This window comes from Crinia signifera, chromosome 4, assembly GCF_055691185.1.
Source record: "Crinia signifera chromosome 4, ASM5569118v1, whole genome shotgun sequence".
NCBI classification, from domain to species: Eukaryota; Metazoa; Chordata; class Amphibia; order Anura; family Myobatrachidae; genus Crinia; species Crinia signifera.
In genome coordinates this window covers 242,215,518-242,238,599 of record NC_139220.1, presented here as the reverse complement: position 1 = coordinate 242,238,599, position 23,082 = coordinate 242,215,518, and the positions used below count along the sequence as shown (strand labels likewise).

Genomic DNA, 23,082 nt, shown 5'->3' with positions numbered 1-23,082 from the left:
GGTCCTGTGGCCAGACATTTTGGGCTGCGGATTGCTAAGTGTGTAAGCATGTATCATCGGGTGGCCAAAAAAAATCCATTGTTCAGGGGTGTACCCAGCTTTAGGCATGACTTTCTGTGTTAGAATCCTACTTTAGCAGTACAGGTTGAGTCTCCCTTTATCCGTGTATTCCGAAAACCTTGGTTTTTCAGAATACTTTGTTGACCACGGTGGCCATTGGAATCCTCTTCAGCTGCATCCCCGGTCCGAAGGATGCATTCCCTGGCCATACCGGTGCTGACTGGTGGGACCAGGGATGCTGCTGAAGAGTATTATACCGGCTGCCATGGACGGTGGGAGACCAGGTAAATATGGGGGGAAAAAATCCGCAAAAATCCCTTATCCAAAATGCTTGTGGTTCCGAGCATTGCAGATAAGGGATACTCAACCTGTATATACATTAACTGCAGAGCATATTTGGGGGCTCATACAATGGTTTCTATCAATCAGGTTGTGGTCAGATGCTTAGAGAGACTGTGACTAATCTGTTTCAGTACATTACTTTTGAACTAGTACATGAATGATTTCCGAGCCTCGTCCTCTGCATCTTTTTCGTCTTGCTTGTATTATTGGGGCCTATCCAAACAGATGCCTTTTTTTCCAAGAATGCTGTGGATATTCCCTCTGCAAATACATAAAGCGCAGGCAAGCCCTATTTACTCTACATTTTGTCTGTTGCTCTATAGAATTGCTGCTTATCTGAGCACCTGTAGTATTTGGGAATATAATAGTCAACAAATTAGCTGCAAGGGGTGTGAGCTGCTGCAGGATTAAATGCCAGCCACAGCAACACGTTTCCAGACCCTGATGCTAATTTCAGAAGCGTCAACATTGCGGTGAATTGGATTGACCGTACGTGTGTGCTGTTACAAAGCAGACAGTGGCTGTTTCCAACGTTGTTGATTATGGGTTTGCTCTATCAGGGGTCTGGTATTAGACCTTTTCAGGAACCTACAACAGTATAGCCATAATGGCTCATTCGGAGGATGTTATTCAGATCCTGCAATCATTAGTTTCTGCCAGTTTGGGAATGTGATTTCTGCCTGTTGCCAACCAGGAGATTATCTTTTACATTATTGCACAGCTTGTCTGAGACAAAAGCCACAACAGCAGTTGAAATGTGACAAATCTATACAGTGGGAACACATGGGGCCAGTTGTAATGGGTGCGAGTCCGGCGGCTGTGTGGGATGCCAGCAGAACTCGGAGGTTTTATAAATGCGTTGTGTTTTACAAGGGAAAACCATGCCTTTTACATGACTGCCACTTGTAAAAAGAAAAACATCCGTGTTCGGCCTGCATCCCACACGGCTACCGTATTTGCAACTCCTCACACCCGGTATTATAAATCATGTGCTTATTTCTACTTTGTGCCCACATAGGTCTTGTGAGGATATATTTGTGAATTCCCTATTTATTGCCATAAGAGAATCTTTACATTTATAGGCCAGATGCAGACGGTGTGCGGTAAAGGTATGAAGCTATGCTAAACCCTACAGATCACTTCATTTTAGTTGTTTGACAGGTAATCAGTCTGGTTTTTGAAAGATTACTGATCTGTTTTTATACAGAGCTATGACATTTTGGGGTTTATTTCCTGGATAAGGTGTTTAAATAATCTGGAGCACCAAACACCCACAAAATTAGTGTTCCTTAAAGTAAGTAGAAAGCCACTAAAAAGGGACAACTGTAAGGAGCTGGGGCAACAAGCCACAGATAGTAAATTTCCCCCAATGAGTGGTATTAGTCATTTACAGAGAAGGGGTTAAATCAATGTTGTTAAGATGTGTATTCTACTTCACATGTGATGTTGCTATTGGCAACCAATCAGAATCTACTTATTTATTTAGCACCCTCTAGAACCTTGATGGCTAACCTTGACACTCCAGCTGTCGTTGAACTACACATCCCAGCATGCTCTGCTTCAGTTTTGCTATTTGGCCATGGTAAATCTGATGCAGAGCATGCTGGGATGTGTAGTTCAACAACAGCTGGAGTGTCAAGGTTAGCCATCAAGGCACTAGAACTGGGGTCCTCAAACTATTTTGCTCTGGGACCCCATCAGAGAATAGAAATGATTACAGGACCCCAGCAAGTTACTACAGAAGGCCATCACATCATATGTGTAGTCAGCAGACAGCACATACATGGCAGCATTGTGGAGGCACAAACTGATGGGAGGAGTCTAAAATAACAGACAATTCAACAGATATTTCAGACCCCTTGAATCACTGACTGAGATTAGAAAAGTCATCAGCCTGATGGTCCGCAACATGGAGTCGTGACCCCATGCTGAGAAAGTCGGGACCCACAGTTTGAGAACCACTGCTCTAGAAGATAGTAGAAAGGATCTGATTGGTTGCCCATAGCAACATCACATGTGAAGTAGAATATAATCTTAGTAAATTTCTCCCATTGTCTGCATGTACATTAAAACCACAGACAAGTCATCTTATCTGAGGGCAGACAACCAGCTCATGTAATGGACCCATTGTTACTTCCTGTAGTAGTGTAGGCTTCTCTTATAAGGTTAGCGTCGGCATGCATATAATCTTACATTACTCCAAAATCCATCTGGTATACAGCAGTGTTTGTTTTGTTTAACCCCTTCCCGTCATTTGACGTACATTTACGTCATGGTCGGGAAGTACTTCCCGACACATGGCGTAAATGTACGTCATGGCATTTAACTGTCACCGCGTCTATAGACGCGGTGACAGTTTCAACATGTCTGCTGTCCCTGACAGCAGACATGTCCGTGCATGCCCAGGGGGGGCTGCGATGCCGCCCCCCCGTCGGCGATCGCTGTGATTGGCTGTTCAGTGTGAACAGCCAATTACAGCGTTTTCCTGTGTCACCGGCGAATAACGTTCGCCGGTGACACGGGATCAGAGGTGATTGGTGCTGTAAAGTACAGCACCAATCACCGCGGGGTGTAAGGGTGACACTGGTGTCACCCCACCGCACCCCGCCCGCCCCCAAAGGCCGTGATTGGTTCGTCGGACCGACGGACCAATCACAGCCAAGGAGGGGGATTTAAACTAACGGTGACTGCACTGCAGACGCCATTCCGGTCTGGAATAGCGTGCAGTGCGGTCACCGTACCTCCCTGCCGCCATACTGACCAGAACCTTGCTCCATAGCTTGCTCCATACTTACCTGATCGCTGCTTCATCACTGCTTCCTGGATCCTGTTACTACTTGTGCCTTCCTGTGAAATTGTGCTGCTGCAGTGTACTAGCTAGAGAGATAGAGAGATAGAGAGATAGATAGAGAGATAGAGAGAGATAGAGAGATAGAGAGATAGAGAGAGATAGTGTCAGAGAGTGCTGATCGCTGCTTCATCACTGCTTCCTGGATCCTGTTGCTACTTGTGCCTTCCTGTGAAATTGTGCTGCTGCAGTGTACTAGCTAGATAGAGAGAGAGATAGAGAGATAGAGAGAGATAGAGAGAGATAGAGAGAGATAGAGAGAGATAGAGAGAGAGATAGTGTCAGAGAGTGCTATATTTTGTGCTGCTGCAGTGTGATATAGTTATAGATAGAGAGAGAGAGAGATAGATAGAGAGGCCTAGTGACAGAGTGCTATATTTTGTGCTGCTGCAGTGTGATAGTTATAGAGAGATAGAGAGAGATAGTGTCAGAGAGTGCTATATTTTGTGCTGCTGCAGTGTGATATAGTTATAGATAGAGAGAGATAGAGAGAGAGAGATAGATAGAGAGGCCTAGTGACAGAGTGCTATATTTTGTGCTGCTGCAGTGTGATAGTTATAGAGAGATAGAGAGAGATAGAGAGAGAGAGATAGAGAGAGATAGTGACAGATTGTGCTATATATTTTTGATATAACTGACTGCTGCCCCCTCCTTTTGTGCTGATCAGTATAAATTAACTGATCAGCAACTTTTTGGGGGCGCAGGTTTTTTTTTATATATAGATATACCTGTCAGTGCTGCTGCTGCAGTGTCATAGAGTGATAGATAGTGAGAGATAGAGAGAGATAGTGACAGAGAGTGATAGAGAGTGCTAAATTTTTTGTCTGCTGCCCCCGCCTTTTGTGCTGATCACTATATCTGAGGTGATCAGCAACTTTTTTGGGGGTACAGAGGTTTTTTTTTTTTATATATACCTGTCAGTTGCACCAAAGGTTGTGCACCTGCTGCACCTCACTGGTAATCAGTGTCGCATCACTGATCACCTTTTTTTTTTTGTGTGTGTGCTGTGGGGTCTTTTTTTAATTTTTTTTTTACACACACTGTGATTTTGTGGGTGTCCTGTGGCCGCTGTGCGCTGATCAGTGACGTACATCACTGATCATCTTTTTCGGTACAGGGTTGATCTATATATTTTTTTTTTTGATCAAATTCCTGTTGCCTTTGAGCGCTGTTCAGTGACAGACGTTACTGACCAACATCTGTGCTCAATTTTTGGCGCAGGACCTTTTTTTTTTTTTTTAACCCCTTAAATTTTTTATTTTTAACCCCTTCATTTTTTTTTTTTTTATTGGTATAAAGTATTTTTTTTTTTCTGCACCACATACACACTACACACTACATACCCCCCGGATTGAAATAAAGTTTGTACCCCCCCCTACACTATACACGTGTTGAAACATTTCACTACCAGTAACACAAAAATAAAAATGGCATCCCAAATGTCCTCCCAAATGTCCTCCCAGTCATCCAGGAGAATGTATTCAGCGGAGGAGGCATATGCCCTGCTTGCTTCTGACTCTGACACAGCCAGTGATGCAAGCGGGGAATTTGAAGGATTCGCCTTAAGCTCCTCTTCCTCCTCTGGTGATGAGGGACCCCCTCAAAGACGCCCCCGTAGAGCAGCTGAGACCCCCCCCCCCAATAATTGATCTCGTATGGACCCCACCACCAGACAATTTTGAGCCCCAGGTTCCTGAGTTTTTGGCCATGCCAGGAATCCAATTTGATTCCACAGGTCTCAGAGAAATTGACTTTTTCAAATTATTTTTCTCTGATGATTTTATAAATTTAATGGTGGACCAAACTAATTTATATGCCCAGCAGTTTATTGCTCAAAACCCCACGTCATCATTTGCTAGGTGGACCCCTGTAGATGCAGTAGAGATGATGACGTTTTGGGGTCTGGTGTTTCATATGGGCATAGTAAAAAAGCCAGAAATTAGGCAATATTGGAGTACAGATGTTCTGTACAGTACTCCATTTTACCGTATGGCCATGACCCGGACTCGATTTGAGACAATTCTTAAATTTATACATTACACCGATAATGCACAGTGCCCACCCAGAGATGATCCCACCTTTGACTGGCTATTCAAAGTCAGGCCGGTCATTGATCATTTCAGTGCCAAATTTGAAGAGGTGTACATCCCTGAAAAATTTATTTGTATCGACGAGTCCCTTATACATTTTAAAGGAAGGGTTAAATTCCGCCAGTACCTTCCCAGTAAGAGGGCAAGGTATGGCATAAAAATGTACAAACTGTGTGAAAGCACCTCAGGGTACACCCACAGGTTTAGGGTTTATGAAGGGAAGGATTCAAGAATTGAACCGCCAGAATGCCCCCCCTCCCTCGTAGGTGTTAGTGGGAAAATTGTCTGGGATTTAGTGCACCCCTTCCTGGATAAAGGTTATCACCTCTATGTGGATAACTTTTACACCAGCATCCCCCTGTTTAAGGCCCTTGGTTCAAGAGGTACAGCAGCTTGCGGTACTGTGCGCAAGAACCAAAGAGGCCTCCCAAAAACGCACATTGCCCAAGTAATGAGAAGGGGTGAAAGCAGGGGAATATGCACCGAAAATATGTTGTTGGTCAAATATAAGGACAAGAGGGATGTCCTTATACTGACAACAATTCACGGAGACAGTACCACCTCCGTCCCTGTACGAGGTACCAGTACCCACACCTCAAAACCTAATTGTATCCTGGATTACAATAGGTACATGGGCGGAGTGGATCTTTCAGATCAGGTACTGAAGCCGTACAGTGCCCTGCGGAAAACAAAAATCTGGTACAAGAAGGTGGCCGTGTATATCATCCAGATGGCACTGTATAACGCTTACGTGCTATTCCGTTCTACCGGCCAGAGGGGGACATTTATGCACTTTCAAGAGGAAGTCATAAAGGGCCTAATATTTGGGAACCAGCAGGCAGAGGGCCCCAGTACTTCTAGTACTGGCCCCCGTATTGTACCAGGGCAGCATTTTCCTGATGAAATCCCCTCCACTGGAAAAAAGGGCAGGACACAAAAAAGGTGCAAAGTTTGCTATAAAAAGGGAATAAGAAAGCAAACTATTTTCCAGTGTGACACTTGCCCCGACAAACCCGGCCTATGTATAAAGGAGTGTTTTAAAATATACCACACATCTATGGAATATTAGGTTCATAATTTCACCGTGCTTCGGGGGTCTTGCTAATGCCACATAGCACCCACCATTCATTCCACCAGAATCTGAGCCGCAAAATCCAAAAATCACTCCTTCCCTTCTGAGTCCTGCCATGCACCCAACTGGTATTTTTTGGTCACATGTGAGGCATTGCCGTACTCGGGAGAAATTGGGGCACATATTTTGGGGTGCTTTGTCTCCTTCATTCCTTGTGAAAATGAAAAATTGAGCCAGAACTGCATTTTTGTGTAAAAAAATGTAATTTTTCATGTTCACTGCCCACTTGTATCAAAATTGGTGAAACCCCTGGGGGTTTGAAATGTACACTATACCCCTAGATGAATTCCCTGAGGGGTGTAGTTTGCAAAATGGGGTCACTTGTGGGGGGGTTCCACTGTATTGGTGCTTTGGGGGTCTTGCTAATGCGACATAGCACCCACCATCATTCCACCAGAATTTGTGCTGCAAAATCCAAATATCACTCCTTCCCTTCTGAGTCCTGCCACTTTTTGGTCACACATGAGGCATTGCCGTACTCGGGAGAAATTGGGGCACAGATTTTGGGGTGCTTTGTCTCCTTCATTCCTTCTGAAAATGAAAAATTTTGAGCCAGAACTGCATTTTTGTGTAAAAAAATGTAATTTTTCATTTTCACTGCCCACTTGTATCAAAATTGGTGAAACCCCTGGGGGTTTTAAATGTACACTATACCCCTAGATGAATTCCCTGAGGGGTGTAGTTTGCAAAATGGGGTGACTTGTGGGGGGGTTCCACTGTATTGGTGCAACATAGCACCCACCATTCATTCCACCAGAATATGTGCTGCAAAATCCAAAAATCACTCCTTCCCTTCTGAGTCCTGCCATGCACCCAACTGGTATTTTTTGGTCACATGTGAGGCATTGCCGTACTCGGGAGAAATTGGGGCACAGATTTTGGGGTGCTTTTTCTCCTTCATACCTTCTGAAAATGAAAAATTTTGAGCCAGAACTGCATTTTTGTGTAAAAAATGTAATTTTTCATGTTCACTGCCCACTTGTATCAAAATTGGTGAAACCCCTGGGGGTTTGAAATGTACACTATACCCCTAGATGAATTCCCTGAGGGGTGTAGTTTGCAAAATGGGGTCACTTGTGGGGGGGTTCCACTGTATTGGTGCTTGGGGGGTCTTGCTAATGCGACATAGCACCCACCAAAATTCCACCAGAATCTGAGCCGCAAAATCCAAAAATCACTCCTTCCGTTCTGAGTCCTGCCATGCACCCAACTGGTATTTTTTGGTCACATGTGAGGCATTTCCGTACTCGGGAGAAATTGGGGCACATATTTTGGGGTGCTTTTTCTCCTTCATACCTTCTGAAAATGAAAAATTTTGAGCCAGAACTGCATTTTTGTGTAAAAAAATGTAATTTTTCATTTTCACTGCCCACTTGTATCAAAATTGGTGAAACCCCTGGGGGTTTGAAATGTACACTATACCCCTAGATGAATTCCCTGAGGGGTGTACTTTGCAAAATGGGGTGACTTGTGGGGGGGTTCCACTGTATTGGTGCAACATAGCACCCACCATTCATTCCACCAGAATCTGTGCTGCAAAATCCAAAAATCACTCCTTCCCTTCTGAGTCCTGCCATGCACCCAACTGGTATTTTTTGGTCACATGTGAGGCATTGCCGTACTCGGGAGAAATTGGGGCACAGATTTTGGGGTGCTTTTTCTCCTTCATACCTTCTGAAAATGAAAAATTTTGAGCCAGAACTGCATTTTTGTGTAAAAAAATGTAATTTTTCATGTTCACTGCCCACTTGTATCAAAATTGGTGAAACCCCTGGGGGTTTGAAATGTACACTATACCCCTAGATGAATTCCCTGAGGGGTGTAGTTTTCAAAATGGGGTGACTTGTGGGGGGGTTCCACTGTATTGGTGCTTGGGGGGTCTTGCTAATGCGACATAGCACCCACCAAAATTCCACCAGAATCTGAGCTGCAAAATCCAAAAATCACTCCTTCCGTTCTGAGTCCTGCCATGCACCCAACTGGTATTTTTTGGTCACATGTGAGGCATTGCCGTACTCGGGAGAAATTGGGGCACAGATTTTGGGGTGCTTTTTCTCCTTCATACCTTCTGAAAATGAAAAATTTCGAGCCAGAACTGCATTTTTGTGTAAAAAATGTAATTTTTCAATTTCACTGCCCACTTGTATCAAAATTGGTGAAACCCCTGGGGGTTTGAAATGTACACTATACCCCTAGATGAATTCCCTGAGGGGTGTAGTTTTCAAAATGGGGTGACTTGTGGGGGGGTTCCACTGTATTGGTGCTTGGGGGGTCTTGCTAATGCGACATAGCACCCACCAAAATTCCACCAGAATCTGAGCTGCAAAATCCAAAAATCACTCCTTCCCTTCTGAGTCCTGCCATGCACCCAACTGGTATTTTTTGGTCACATGTGAGGCATTGCCGTACTCGGGAGAAATTGGGGCACAGATTTTGGGGTGCTTTGTCTCCTTCATACCTTCTGAAAATGACAAATTTGGAGCCAGAACTGCATTTTTGTGTAAAAAAAATAATTTTTCATTTTCACTGCCCAGTTGTACCACAATTGGTGAAACCCCTGGGGGTTTGAAATGTACACTATACCCCTAGATGAATTCCCTGAGGGGTGTAGTTTGCAAAATGGGGTCACTTGTGGGGGGGTTCCTAACTTTTAGCATCTTATGGTGCCTTGAAACCTACATGGTGCCTAAAAAATAATCTCATAAAAAGGAGGCTCCAAAATCAAGTAGGTGCTCCTTCTATTATGAAGCCTGTGGTTTGGTCACCGTGCACACTAGGGCCACATATAGGATATTTATGAAAACAAAAGAATTGGGGGAATCAATTTTTAGTCACATTTCTCTAGTAAAATGTACTGTGTTCCTTATAAAAATGTATTAAAATTGCAAATCTGCAAAAAAAAAGAAATTTTGAAATTTCACCTACACTTTGTTTTAATTCCTGTGAAACACCTAAAGGGTTAACAAACTTCCAAAATGCTGTTTTGAATACTGTGAGGGGTGCAGTTTTTGAAATGGCATCATTTATGGGGGTGTCTCACATACAAGTCCCTCAAAGTTACATCAGAACTGAACTGGTCCCTAAAAAAATCAGTGTTTGAAATTTTCTTGAAAATTTGAGAATTTGCTATTCATATTGTAAGCCTCCTAGTGTCCCAAAAAATTAAAAGGAAGTTGAAATAATGATGTCAACATAAAGTAGACATATGGCCTATGTTAGTTATTCACTATTTTGAGTGGTAAGATTATTTGTCTCACAAGCAGAAAATTTAACATTTTGCAAATCGCTAAATTTTCCATTTTTTCACGATATTTTGGTATTTTTCACAAAAAAACACAGACTGTATCGACCCAAATTTACCACTAATTTGAAGTACAATGTGTCACGAAAAAACAATCTCAAAATCACTGGGATAAGTAAAAGCAAAAAAAAGTTATCCCCACTTAAGTGAGACATGTCAGATTTGAAAAAAAGGGCTCTGTCAGGAACGCAAAAACTGGCTCTGTCAGGAAGGGGTTAAAACAAATATGGGGGAGAGGCAATGTAATGATTTGCCATTGGCAACCAATCCGCTTCTACTTGGCATTTATCAAATACTTTCTATATAATGATATCTTGAAGTTGATTAGTTGCTATGGGTAACCTTGCCATAACATTTGGTGAAGCTGTGGTAACTCCTATATTTTGGTATTCTCTTCCAGTGTTTGTCGTCATTGCTACACTTATACTAATTTCTCTTCTCAAGTATAGCCACGCACAAATTACTCTTCATTGGTTCTCTAATGAGATACTAGAATGAGACCGAGGAAAACTAAATAACAACTTTGCAGCAAATTGTGGCAGCTCCGAATGACATTTCCAAGGATCTCCGGCTCCAGACTGTCTCCTAGGCTTACAGCTACTCTCCACCTTCAGTAAAGATGTGGAACATCACACGCAGATAATCAGAAGAGCGAGTCCAAACATGACGTTTCCCCCAAGTTACTAAACACACAAAACCAGTGCAAATTAACCACAGACTCATCAGAACAGTCAAGGGCTTCATTTTGGTTTATAAGGGAAGTCATGGTTTTTTTTTATAGCATTCTTGTTGCTAATTTGAAGCAGGAGCTTCAGTCTTGCATCCAGCCTGCTTTGTTGAGTAGTGTGCACCTACCATATGTGGTAAAGGATTATAGCCGTTCAGCCGTGTTCGCACGGCTTACTTCATTTGTAAAATGTAACGGACCGTGTCATTCATTACACCTAACATAATAATGTTTTTATTAACTATACAACCCATTTGTTGACCACATTTTTCATAAGCAGCGTCTTTGCTGTCCGGCTTTACATACTGTGAAGAATACGTTCGTGATCAGAATACTCTAAAACAAAATGCTTTATGCACAACTCCGAAATGCATGAAGGTTAAAAGCAAAGTAAATCTAAAATATGCAGTTATACAGTGTGATCCAACATGAACAAGTAGCACAACCTCAGTGTAAAAAGGAAAGCAAAGCGTGTGAATTCATCTATTAAGTAAAATCCCAAATTGCAGAAATTAGAGTTTTTAAAAAGGATCAGGTATACCAAATGAAATGCTGGTAGAATTTGTTTCCTTAAATATTTAGTTTGAGAACACCTAATGGGGCCTACACACGTAGCGATTTATGGGCATTTTCTAAGCTATCTGACTAGATTGGTCAGAGTGTATGGGCCATAGCGATGTGTGGCATCAGCCAGCGATTAATATCCAGCATGCTGGATAATAATTGGTCAGGGCCAGTTCTCTCACCGGTACCATGGCTCTGACAGATCGCTCTGCACGCAGCACTGACACTTCACTATGGGCGGGATGTGAAAAATTCTTTTTTTTTAAATGCGTTTTACCGCATTTCAAATTTACCAAAACCCGTCCGCACCGTCTTTGGCGGGCAGAGTGGCGATACCCTTTGGAAGCCTATGGGCTTCTATTGCTGCCTGCACCCCCCCCCCCTCCCCATCCTCCGTGCTGCTCCTCCTCCCCCAGCAGCATGTCACAGCCGGGGATGTCCTTCCGGCTGCAGGGGGGAGGAGGAGACGCCAGGGACCGCCGCAGAGCCCAGGAGGTGACTGAGACCCCTCGCAAACCACATTACAGGTATCGCAGGGGGCCTCTGTCACCACATGGCGATGCCAGCCGCATATGTTAGTACATATGCGCTGACATCGCAGTGGGGGCGTGACGAGGGGCGGTGATGTATCGCCTCATCCACCCCGTTGCTCATCTTCTGGTAATACCATCAGATGAGTGGCGGTAGCGGCTGTACACACTGGGTGGCTTCTGAGTTGCTTTCAGCCAAAATTGCCCAGTGTGTATGGGCCTTTAGGGCGATGTGTAAAATATCAGCAGCAGTATTTTACAGTACGTTTTAGGTTTATAACATTTAGGGGGGTATTCAATGCTCCGCCGCTATTCCCGATGGGGGAAATAGCGGTGGGTCCCTATTCCATGCTGTCTTTACCGACAGCATTGATCCTGGCATAACGAGCCCGACTTCAGAAGCAGTCAGGCCTGTTCTGCCGATAACTGCTGTGGATTGTCGCGATCGCGGCCATTTACGCAGACAAGCATACTTTTTGTCGATCAGCAGACGGGACATTGAATCCCACCTGACTATTTGCTGTCGGGCAAAACGTAAACTGGCCTGGATATTTACACACACACAATGATGGTATATGATATACATAATCTTGGCATTTATGATAGTTTGAGTATCTATAGTTTACACCAGAATCCTCCTTTGTAGCCGTGCACATAGTTTATTTTCCACTTGGAAAGCTTTTGGCTGAACGAGCGCAGCACCATCCTCCCTCTCTGCCAAGAATGTTGGGACTTAATCTGCATATGAAAATATCTTAGGGCTTCTAAAAAGCATGATGTGTTAGACCACCATTACACAAGAGAACATTATTGAATTACATGTGAAGTAGTGAATGATTTGCACGACCTTTCCAGACTACATTTCCCAGCTCATCATGTAAAACAGCCTCCTGAGTTCCAACTATAGTGCTATCTTTATATTGTTGTTTATATAGCGCACACATTCCGCAGCGCTTTACAGAGAATATTTGAATCTTCACATCCATCCCTGCCCCAGTGGAGCTTACAATCTATATTCCCTACCACATGTACACGTACACACAGACATTCTAGGGTTAATTTTGTTTGGATCCAATTAACCTACACAGTATATTTTGGTACTGTGGTGGGGAAACTGGAGTACCCAGTGGAAACGCAAGCATGGGGAGAATATACAAACTCCACACCCTGCTGCTTTCCCTTATTCTACCACTGTGCCCTAACATTGGTATAATATGGTTCCCAAACTTTCTAGAATCGGTGCCCTGGTGTGTCAGCATTTTTTCACGGAGCACCGAGGGTAAAGCTTCGGCCACGCATTGCGTTTTAGCAGGATGCAGCTGAACAGGAACTGTTTAGCAGGATGCAACTTCTTGTGTTCACACGTTGCATTTTGGCAGGATGCGGTCTAGCAAGCCTGCCCCACATGCTGGTATTTGGAGAAATACAAGTACCAGCATGTGGGCCATTAAGGGCCCACTGGTACCTATAGTCCCCCTGCAATATTAAAATAACCACACAATACCTTTTTTTGTTTAAATATTTTATTTATATAGACCTTCACTTGTGGACAGGACTTTGGCTTATTCAGGAAGTCTTCTCCACCCCTCCTGCTGTCGAACTGTCTGCCCCCTGTCTTGCGCTGGCTAGTATATTCAGCTTAAGGGGGCGGGGCAATGATGCAGTGAGCTGTGATTGGCTCAGTGTGGCCATTTTGAAAAAAAGATTCGATTTAGTTTTGCCCACCTGTCATACTTGGGTTCTGCCTATCACTTTTGACCATAAATGTAATTTTGGTTCTTCTCCACCAATCCCCAGGGCACCTCGGGATGCCCCAGGACACCGTTTGAGAACCACTCTTGTAATTTTGCCCAGCCAAACCCTATAAACTATATCATTTTCCAGATTTGTCTCCAAATACTGTAAAGAAGATTAATTTCACTTTGGATTGAGCTGCATGGTTGGTTCCTTTTTTTTGCACTCCTACAGACACCTGCAAGTGGTAGGGCCATGCATTGTACACGGATTCATTCTCTTCCACGGACTACAAGTAGTCCCAGCTGCTGCACATTGCACCCTCATGAATTCTTTCCACCAGTATGGGACCGTGTTCTTTGATCACCAGAGAATTTGCTTTTTATACAGCACCTGGGCTGTGCTTTTATTCTGTATACTATTAAATCTAGATGGAGTTATCCTTTTAGCTTCATACTTTGTTCAGCCGAATAATATTATGGTAGTTATAACTTTATATATAAATTAGGAACACCCAATTAGATAGTATATTGCCTACACCCATGGGAAAAATTAAGATTGTTTTTTTTTGTTTAATTTGAAGCTGATTTAATTGTTGAAACCCATTTGTATGATGATACCGTACAGTATATGATGATTACCATAAGACGCAACGCAGCTGCTAGTGGCTAGGTTTGTGTTTTAGCACATTGAGGCTGCTGATTTTTGTGGGCTGTTATGCTTTCATGGTGAGCTCAGGTCTCTTCTTGGTAAGTGTGTTAATGTAATACATAAAGGCAGCACGCTTTCTTAACTATGCATGACCGACATAAAATGCAACACACGTCTAATCCATGAGCGTGCTGTACGTTTCATCAGCTGTTTTTTCGGGCATCTTTGTATTTGTGACGCGTAACATAGCTGCAATCTAGCAAATTGGATCCTGAATAATCCTTCAGATCATCACATAAACTACTACTTTTAAGAGGGCTTTAGAGCTTGGTTTTATGTTTTCATTTAGATGTGAGATATATTATCAAAGGGGTAAGGAATACTAAATGGCTGCACCTGCTTCACCCATTATTGCGGTGAATGAGATCCAGATAGTGCCAGGATGTATTGCAGTTTCATATGCCAAAGAGGGATGGTGTTAACTGTAATGCCTACTCCTTACCTGTGACAGGAGCTAAGTGCTGCAGGAGAATGTCACCCTGGCTCTTGGCACCGCAGAAGAGCTGACAGAAGGCCACACGCCCCACACCCAGCCTATGACACAACAATCTACATAAGCTACAAAAGATGTTCCATCACTTACCTCACCAGTTCACACACAACTGTAGGTACACGTGCCCACATACATGTAGCCTTCTTGTGCATTAACGCTATAGCGCCAAGCATGTCTGCGTGCACTTTTTTCCGTTAAAATATTTCTTAGCGATATAGCATGCCTATATTCTGTGTGCAACCATGCTTGTATCTGCATAGGAAATGCTAAGTTAGTGTTTTCCCAGTAAAACATTGTTGCATATAGGCATGTCATACATGATTTCAATCAGCAGAAGCTGTTTGTGCATCCTATTCACATCACTTTATGAATAAGATGGGCTGTATTAGCCAATCTGACTGGTCAGTTTTCCGTATACAGCATTTATGCTCCTGTGTCAAATGCCCATTGCCCAATAGATTGTAATGGGCCCTACACACATGCCGATATTAAGGCATTTTCTAAGCGACTTATCTAAGCGACTTTGCCAATCTAAGCAAATGCCCCTACATCGGTGTTTGTGTGTAGGGGCTATAGCGACAGCAATGCGCATCCCCGCAGCTGGATAAGATTGATCCATTTCACTGATCACTAGTGTTCTGTGCACTGAGTGACCGCTCCGCAGCAGAGGCCGTCCTAGCATAGCTAGGTCACAGCCCATAGGCTTGCAAGCAAGTCCCTCTCACCTCTTATTACAATCTTGGTTTATTAATGTTTTGTTCATAATAAGGAACATGCTGGCAATATACAAAGAAATATTAACCTGTTTTGTTTTTTTCAAATTCATGGAGTATGTTTGTTTTAGTACAAAGTGCCCTCTCTTGACCAATGGCTGTATTGATATTATATTTAGCAGGTGTAGGCAATTGTATGAAACGTAGTGGAGAAAGGGATGTTGTCCAATCTTCCCAATTCTGACTTTTTAAGGGGTGCCTAATTTAGGTTCTAATTGTATATCTTGTTTATCTCGTAGGATGCACCAGAATGTGGGTTTGTGCTTTTGGTGTACCCTATACTTTGTACTGAATAGGGACACGAGTCTGGAGAATGCACCTGCTTTATCAAATATAGTTCACATGGATATAGCCAGGCTCCTCTATCCTACCTGTGGCGGAGGGATAGATAAGCCACAGGTAGGCCATGAATCTTACATGTATGAGTTTCAGCATGCTAGGTGTCATCTGCTGGCATAGGGCCATAATACAAAGCTTTGTGGGTGTATTTTAAGAATGGTTCCATCAGTAAACTGAAAATAGAACAATTGTTACAGATGTTTAAGATCATGCTACTAAACTACCTATACAGTATATCCGTCACTATGCTCCTAGATTTGATCCAGTTTTTAAACTGCTCTCAATGAAATACTATACCGTGGACATGGAATTCTGCTGTAGTTTGGGGAGTCAGTGAAGTGAAATAAAACCGGTTTTAAATTAATCCAGTTAGAAATGCAGAGCTGATCAAACATGTTCTGCCTAGCGGTAAGTGCTGGCCATAGAAAGAGGTGCTGAAATCCCCATGTCATGTGAGGAACACCTGTGACAGTGCCCGTATTGCTCTCACTTCCCTTCTTTATTATCGCTCGTTATGCAGCCTGCCCGATGAGCTATTGCTTCTCATTAGGAATGTTCACAACTATTGGAGGGGAAAATCACTTTGAGATGCCTCATGTTAATGTCTTAGCTGTGAAATTCCTTATCCCCAATTAAGATTTGACCCCTGCCTATTCACTGTCTACAGTTAGCGCTTGTGATCTCATCCTAGACTTGATCAGGCAACATATATTTATACGGAGAGCTTGTAAAAGAGGTCTTAAGAAGTTTAGGGTGAAATGTAATAGGATGAGAGATTCAGAAAGTGAGAGATTTGGTAAGAAATCTCCAGGTGTTTTTTAAAGCGGCAATCATTTACTCTGCACAGCCAGTTTGATTTTGAAGTGTAATCATTTACACTTCAAAATCAAACTGGCTGTGCAGAGTAAATGATTGCCGCTTTAAAAAACACCTGGAGATTTCTTACCAAATCTCTCACTTTCTGAATCTCTCATCCTATTACATTTCACCCTTAGTGTTTATCTGCAAATAATGCTTACTGCACTTGCGCCATTCATTCATGCTTTGTATTCATTTTCCCCTTTTTGTCAATTTTATTGTATCAATGCTGTCTTCTGGCTCTATTTAGTCTGCCTGCCCTGTATTATTGCAAAACTTTCTGTTTTATTTGCCATATAATTTTGATGGTACAGGTGCATATTATACATTAACACCTTAAGGGGTCTTTTGAATGAAACCTGCTGCTCCATCTGTAAGTCACTTTCTTGCTCATTTCTTTATGTACTTGTGAAACCGTATTATAAACAATACATGTAGAAAATGTTTGAAGAACTGCAACAGAACATTATTTTAGTTAGATTGTCCTAACGTCCTACTTATCTCTACAGATATGCTATCAACCCTGAAAACATTATCTTGTATGGTCAGAGCATCGGAACAGTTCCTACTGTAGACCTAGCATCACGTTATGAATGTGCAGCGGTCATTCTGCACTCCCCTCTCATGTCTGGGCTGCGGGTTGCCTTTCCTGATACAAGGAAGACCTACTGTTTTGATGCCTTCCCCAGGTAAGACATTGTTTTTAATTGGATAATATAAGGCAGGGCAGGCCAACCTGTGGCTCTCCAGATGTTGTGAAACTACAAATCCCAGCATGCCTTGCCACGGTTTTAACACTCCCTTATAGCAAAACTGTGGCAAGGCATGATGGGATTTGTAGTTTCACAACATCTGGAGAGCCACAGGTTGACCAGGCCTGTTACAAGGTATGCTTTTGTTAGACAAGTACCTACTGTGATTTTCCATTCTGTTTGTGTATTTTCAAACTAGTAGTATGGAACTGGATATTTTCGGCTTTGCCATAGTGTAAATGCAGACAATCTCTCAGGTTTTCATCAGAGTATATAGATCTGCAGACCAAGATGATGGAGTTGCTGTATGGATTGAGGACATACCTTGATATGTGCCTGTATATTCACACACTACTTTGTTACATACAAAAATTAGATTTCCGTTTGCAAGATATTGGGGGATGTTCAATCCCGGATCACGACTGTCAGGCTGACCCGACAGCTTCGACCCTGTCCTGTTCTTGACTGGCTTGACGTAGAATCGGCAGGCGGGATTCAATGTCCAGAATGCCAAATGCCAGAAAAGGGGGCGTGGCCGTGAGATACGGCCGTGGATCATCAAGCTGCTGCCAGGAACTAGACTATCCATGGCCATTCTCTGCGGAATGGGCCCAACTGCTTCTAAATTCGGGCCCGTTCTGCCAAGATCCCTGTTCAATGCTGTCGGGAAAGACCTCCTGGAATAGGGCCCCGCCACTACAGTATTCCCCCCGTCAGGAAGTGTCGGGAGATTGAATACCCCCTATAAAGTGCTGGTTGGCGCATTTGCAGGGGCATTACTTGCTTTAAGGGAGAGTGTAAAGTTATTTTTCGGTACGGAGTTGTATACTACTTCATGAGTCCTAGAGCTCAAGCCTCAGACCAACCAATTAAATTGGATGTATTCTGCATCATCTTGCTGCAATTCTGCAGGAAAGCACATGTCTTGGGGCCCTCGTATAGGTAATGATGGTCATTCACAAAAAGTGACTCCTGTTCTACAGACCGCCCCAATGTCCCTGCTGCCATACTCAACTGTACAAATAAACAGAATGGATGAAACTAGAGACCTGCAGTGGTTTCTACACTTCTTACAGAACTGTGTACAATATACTTTTACAGGAGTGTTCACAAAGATTGTGAAGAGGGCACATAATTCTAAATGTACATAAAACCATTGCAGATGTTCATGTGTTGTCCTTCAGAAATGCCCTTGTTCTTAAATTTCCTGAGACTGTCTGCCAGCCACATGTCTTAGTTCCTGAGTTTGGGCCATTTACAGTTGATACCGTAGAACATTTTCTAGATGCGGTTCTCCTTCCATTAAATATTTTTTCCTGAGATTTGGACACTGTCGGGATCATTTCAGAAAACTGCAGCTGTGAGGAACTGTCCACATACTGTGCTGTTTAAATATTGGCTTCCCCAGAAATCGGAAGCAGAGTTGGCCAAGGGAATGTTTCCAGTTTTTACTAAATGCAAATTTTGTTTAGCTGGAGCAAAGAGAGACCAAGGGAATAAATGTCTGTATTTGGTAACTTTAGATAATTGTGATTTCTAAAATTCTTGAAGCATTTTCTTCGGTGATACCTTCCAACGCGTAAGCTTGGCTTTTTATTCTAATTAGAGCATTTCAGTATTTTTCCAACTGAATGTTTGTTCCCAGAGCTTACTGTCGCCCTGTTTCTCCTGCCAGTCCCTGAACAACCGGCAACCACTGCTTTAACTACTGAATGCATTTGTGCAATGCATGTTATTGGTGAGCAACACGTTGCCTGTTTGAAAAAGAGAACAGTTGGCCGGTTCAGGGATAACCTTTTAATATTTGGTGCACTTGCTCTGTGGCTGGCAACCAGGCAGCATGTTATTGGACTGCAAAAATAGTAGCAGTGTGGGAGACTGCACAACATTAAGGGGGCTTTCAATCTGTGTTGCATTGAAGCTAGTCAGATCTGACTTTTTTTCTAAAGTCGGATCTGTTTTTTTGACAATCCGCTGCCGTTTTAACCGATCCACGGACTTTCCGACACTCGACAGCCAGAACATTAAATTCCGACTGTCGAATTACTATCGAATTGGACAAAAATAGCCTGGGATTCCATGTCTCGGGATGATTGAATACCCCCAGCAGTTATTGCACAAGTAAATAATGTTTGGAAACCATTTTGTAATCCTAATCACACATGGATATTCAAAAGTAGAAAATGCAGGGGCACACTTTAAACCAGGGATGGGGAACCTTTGGCCCACCGGCTGCTGTTGAACTACGCATCCCAAGCATGCCCTGTAACCATTTCAGCATGGCCAAATACCAAAACTGTAGCGGGACATGCTGGGATTTGTAGTTCTACAAAAGCTGGAGTGCCAAAGGTTTTCCATCCATGCTTTCTAAACACTGAGAGCACAGGCAGTCAGAACAGTTACCATATAATGAACTCTTCAATTTAACATGGACCCCTCCAGGCCAGTACAACCCAACCACCCCAAGGCATCACACTAGTGAGAAGTAGCAGTTTTAATGTTACTTTAATAAATAGCAACAGCTCCCTAATAAGTGTTACATAGCTGAGCAGTAGTAATTAGGGTGTTTAAAACGTGTTACATTAGTGAAAAGCAGTTTAGGTATTAGAAAGTGAATAATAACGGCCTATGCAGCCTAGCCACACCAGCCAGAGGGCCCCCGAATACGGACATATTATACACATTTATTTATACATTTTAAGATAATGGGCAGTATTCAATGAGAAAAATTCTCCGTGTTTTATGGAGAGTTTGTGCTTTTCTCGCCTTGGATGGAGACTTTTGCTCTCCAAAAGCGAGCAACCCTATTCAATGTGAAATATTCGCCGTCTTTTTAAGTAATTTTCGCCGTCTCTCTCCGTGTAGAAATTCTCCATCTTTTGATGGAGAGCTGGAATGTGAACTTTTAATCTAAAAGGTTTTTTTTTTTTAATTTTGGTGTAAAAAAATCAGGTTTTTTTTTCTGTGAAGGGGCATGTTATTTTTATTCATGTGCTTATAGCACATGAATATATATTTAATAAAAAAAAAAATTTTTAAATTTTTTTTTTTTTTCCACAGTGCAGCCAGCAGGGGGCCGGAGCGCTCGAGCCGCTCATTAGATATTCATATATTCACTGCACCCGATGCACGTTCGGGTACAGTGAATACTGGGTCCCCCGCTGGCTATAGGGGGGGGCAGCCTGTGCTGCCTGGGTCCCGGGGGGGGGGCCCTACCCTCCACATATGTTCTGGGGCATCCAGGGAGACTTTAATCTCCCTGGATGCCACCGTCCCACGGCTCCCTGTCAGCTCCCTGCCGCGGACGCTCGTCCGCTGCAGGGGTTAAGACTCGCCGCGAGTGGCGGCGAGTCTTACATACGTTGAATAGTGGGAGCAGGAGGCTCCGGAACACGGCGAGTGCATGGCGAGAGAAAAAATCTCTCGCCATGCACGGAGAAAATTTGTCATTGAATACTGCCCAATGTGCTATTTTAAAACTGTATTTTAAGAACCAATGAATTCCTTTTTTTTTCCCAGCAGTATATAAAATAAAAGCCCAAAATAAATGCCAGCAAAATATCTGCAGTTTTACAAGTAGTCTTGAGAAGGGTTGTTTTTTTTTTTTTTTTTAAAGCCTGTACTGTACATGAAATCTAGTGCTCCTTATTATAAATGTGTGTAAACCGGTTTCTTAATAATTCCTTTGTCCTGTCCTTTGCAGCATCGACAAAATCTCAAAGGTCACTTCTCCCGTACTGATAATCCACGGAACTGAAGATGAAGTCATTGATTTCTCACACGGCCTGGCAATGTATGAGCGCTGCCCACGGGCTGTAGAGCCTCTTTGGGTGGAAGGAGCAGGGCACAATGACATAGAGCTGTACGCGCAGTATCTAGAGAGACTAAAGCAGTTCATATCGCATGAGTTGCCCAATTCCTGAGAGCTTCCTCCAGTCTTACCTCACTTACTGTGAACAGCGGAAACAACGCCTCTGAGAAGACACGTCCACCATGGTGCTGGGCAATCTCTTTACACTGCCCAAAAATGCCCTCTCTGGGCTGGATTATGCAGATCAAGCATCCAGTGGCAACTGTCAGTTCTTTTGTTTTTTTTTAATTGTTAATGTGCTTTCAGCTGCTGTAACTTAATCTCAACTTGTTTATTAGAGGCGTCCAAGAGGATCAGGAGCCTCTGGTTTTCTAGAGCACAGTTTATATTATGGAACATGTTTACACAACATTCATTTGAAGGACCTCATTCTACTGCCGGTTAATCCCATCATAACAGCTCTGGGTCAACTGGATCTATACAGAGCTGCTGTAGAATTGGTAATCTGTATATTCTACTTCAACTGATAATTGATTTAAAAAAAAATGAAAGAGGAATTTTGCTTGTTTGGTAAATGTATAATGTATTGTGATATAACATTCTATTGAAATGTGTAATTCCCCATAGGGCTTTCATGATGACGCTAATTATCCGCAAGGAATTATCATGTATGACGATGAAATGGATAGAGAGGTCATTGGTACAATAACGATCTATCTCGGCAGACATTCTGAATGCCACTCTTGATCTTCTTCGTGTAATATTAAAATAAAATTTAAATGTGAAGCTGTAGTACTAGAAAAAAATACTCTAACACACTCTGGATATTACTCCATAATGCATTCCATTTAGGGTTCTTTTTGTTGTTTTTGTAGTCCTTTACAACACTACGATCTTGTATTGCTTATTTTGTTGTCATTGCACACTGACAGATAACCGGCCCATTTTTTTTCTAAAGCAACTTAAAGGGTTTGTTAGATTTTTATCCGTAAAAGTGTTTTTTTGCTATTAAAAGATTTTTATAATGATTTCTGGGAGAGAAAAAAAAAACAAAAACCTGTAAACATTTATGAAGAAAACAGTTACTTCAGTTTATAGTATTTTTTCCCTCTTTTTTCACACTGGAAAGGCACAAGCTATATACTTGGGTAATACTATAGGTTTGGGTCTGTAATTAGAGTCCCTGTAGGGGAGTTTGGGGGCATGGTTCATTATCCCTGTGGCTGAGCGGGTGAACTTCCATTCTCCATGGTCACAGAGGACGCTGTCTGTACAGCCTCTGGCATTAAGGGGGATTATATGCCTGACATATACTGTGAGTCTAGGAATTTGTTTTATAAAATGAACAGAATATGCTCTGATTTGTTTCTTGTTGCTTGAGGACAGTACTATGGTTGTGTTGGAATAAAGAATGCATGGAAAGGTAACACTGCTTGTGTCTTTATTTTTATGTAGATCAAGTTGAATAAGGTATTCAGGAGCAGACTTGACTATCCGTAATATTCTTGTTATCACTTGTTACTAATTTTATGTGGTGCTCCAACCAGCTCCTGTTGTGTTTCAAAAAAATGGCTGGCTGATATGTTTTAAAACAAAGGTTCTCAAACTATTGTGCTCTGGGACCCCTTCTGGCAATAATTACAGGACCCCAACCACTTACCCAAGAATGTCTGCCACACACGTGATCAGCAGACAGCACATGCACAGTAGCACTATGGAGGCACAAATAGTAGTAAAGTGACAACTAATGTGATCATTTCTTACACAAAGTGGGAACATTCCCAATACATGTGTTTGTCAATGTGAATGTTAAGTTCATTCCCCTGTGAACGCTTTCACAGAGTAGAGATGGAGGGGGGACAGGAGAAAGGAAGAAAGTTACAGGGATGGCAGGAAGACAGGCGGTGGGTGATAGGGGGAGAGGTGGGGACAGGGGTAGGCTTTGTTAAACTATAGAGAGACAGTGGGTGATGGGAGATTCAGAGGGGGACAAGCAGTACCCTCTCTCCCACAGTTC

The 23,082-nt window shown here is 42.8% G+C and overlaps 1 protein-coding gene across 1 annotated transcript in view; it reads left to right on the top strand.

Annotated features, from left to right (window-relative positions):
• ABHD17C (abhydrolase domain containing 17C, depalmitoylase) overlaps positions 1-22,492 on the top strand; it is a 57,377-nt gene extending 34,885 nt beyond the window's left edge. Inside the window, exons 2-3 of the mRNA XM_083184163.1 lie at positions 17,012-17,191; positions 20,958-22,492. Coding sequence (XP_083040289.1) covers positions 17,012-17,191; positions 20,958-21,177 — 400 coding nt within the window. The 3' untranslated portion in view covers positions 21,178-22,492. The remainder of the gene's footprint in view (positions 1-17,011; positions 17,192-20,957) is intronic.
• Positions 22,493-23,082: the final 590 nt, after the last annotated feature.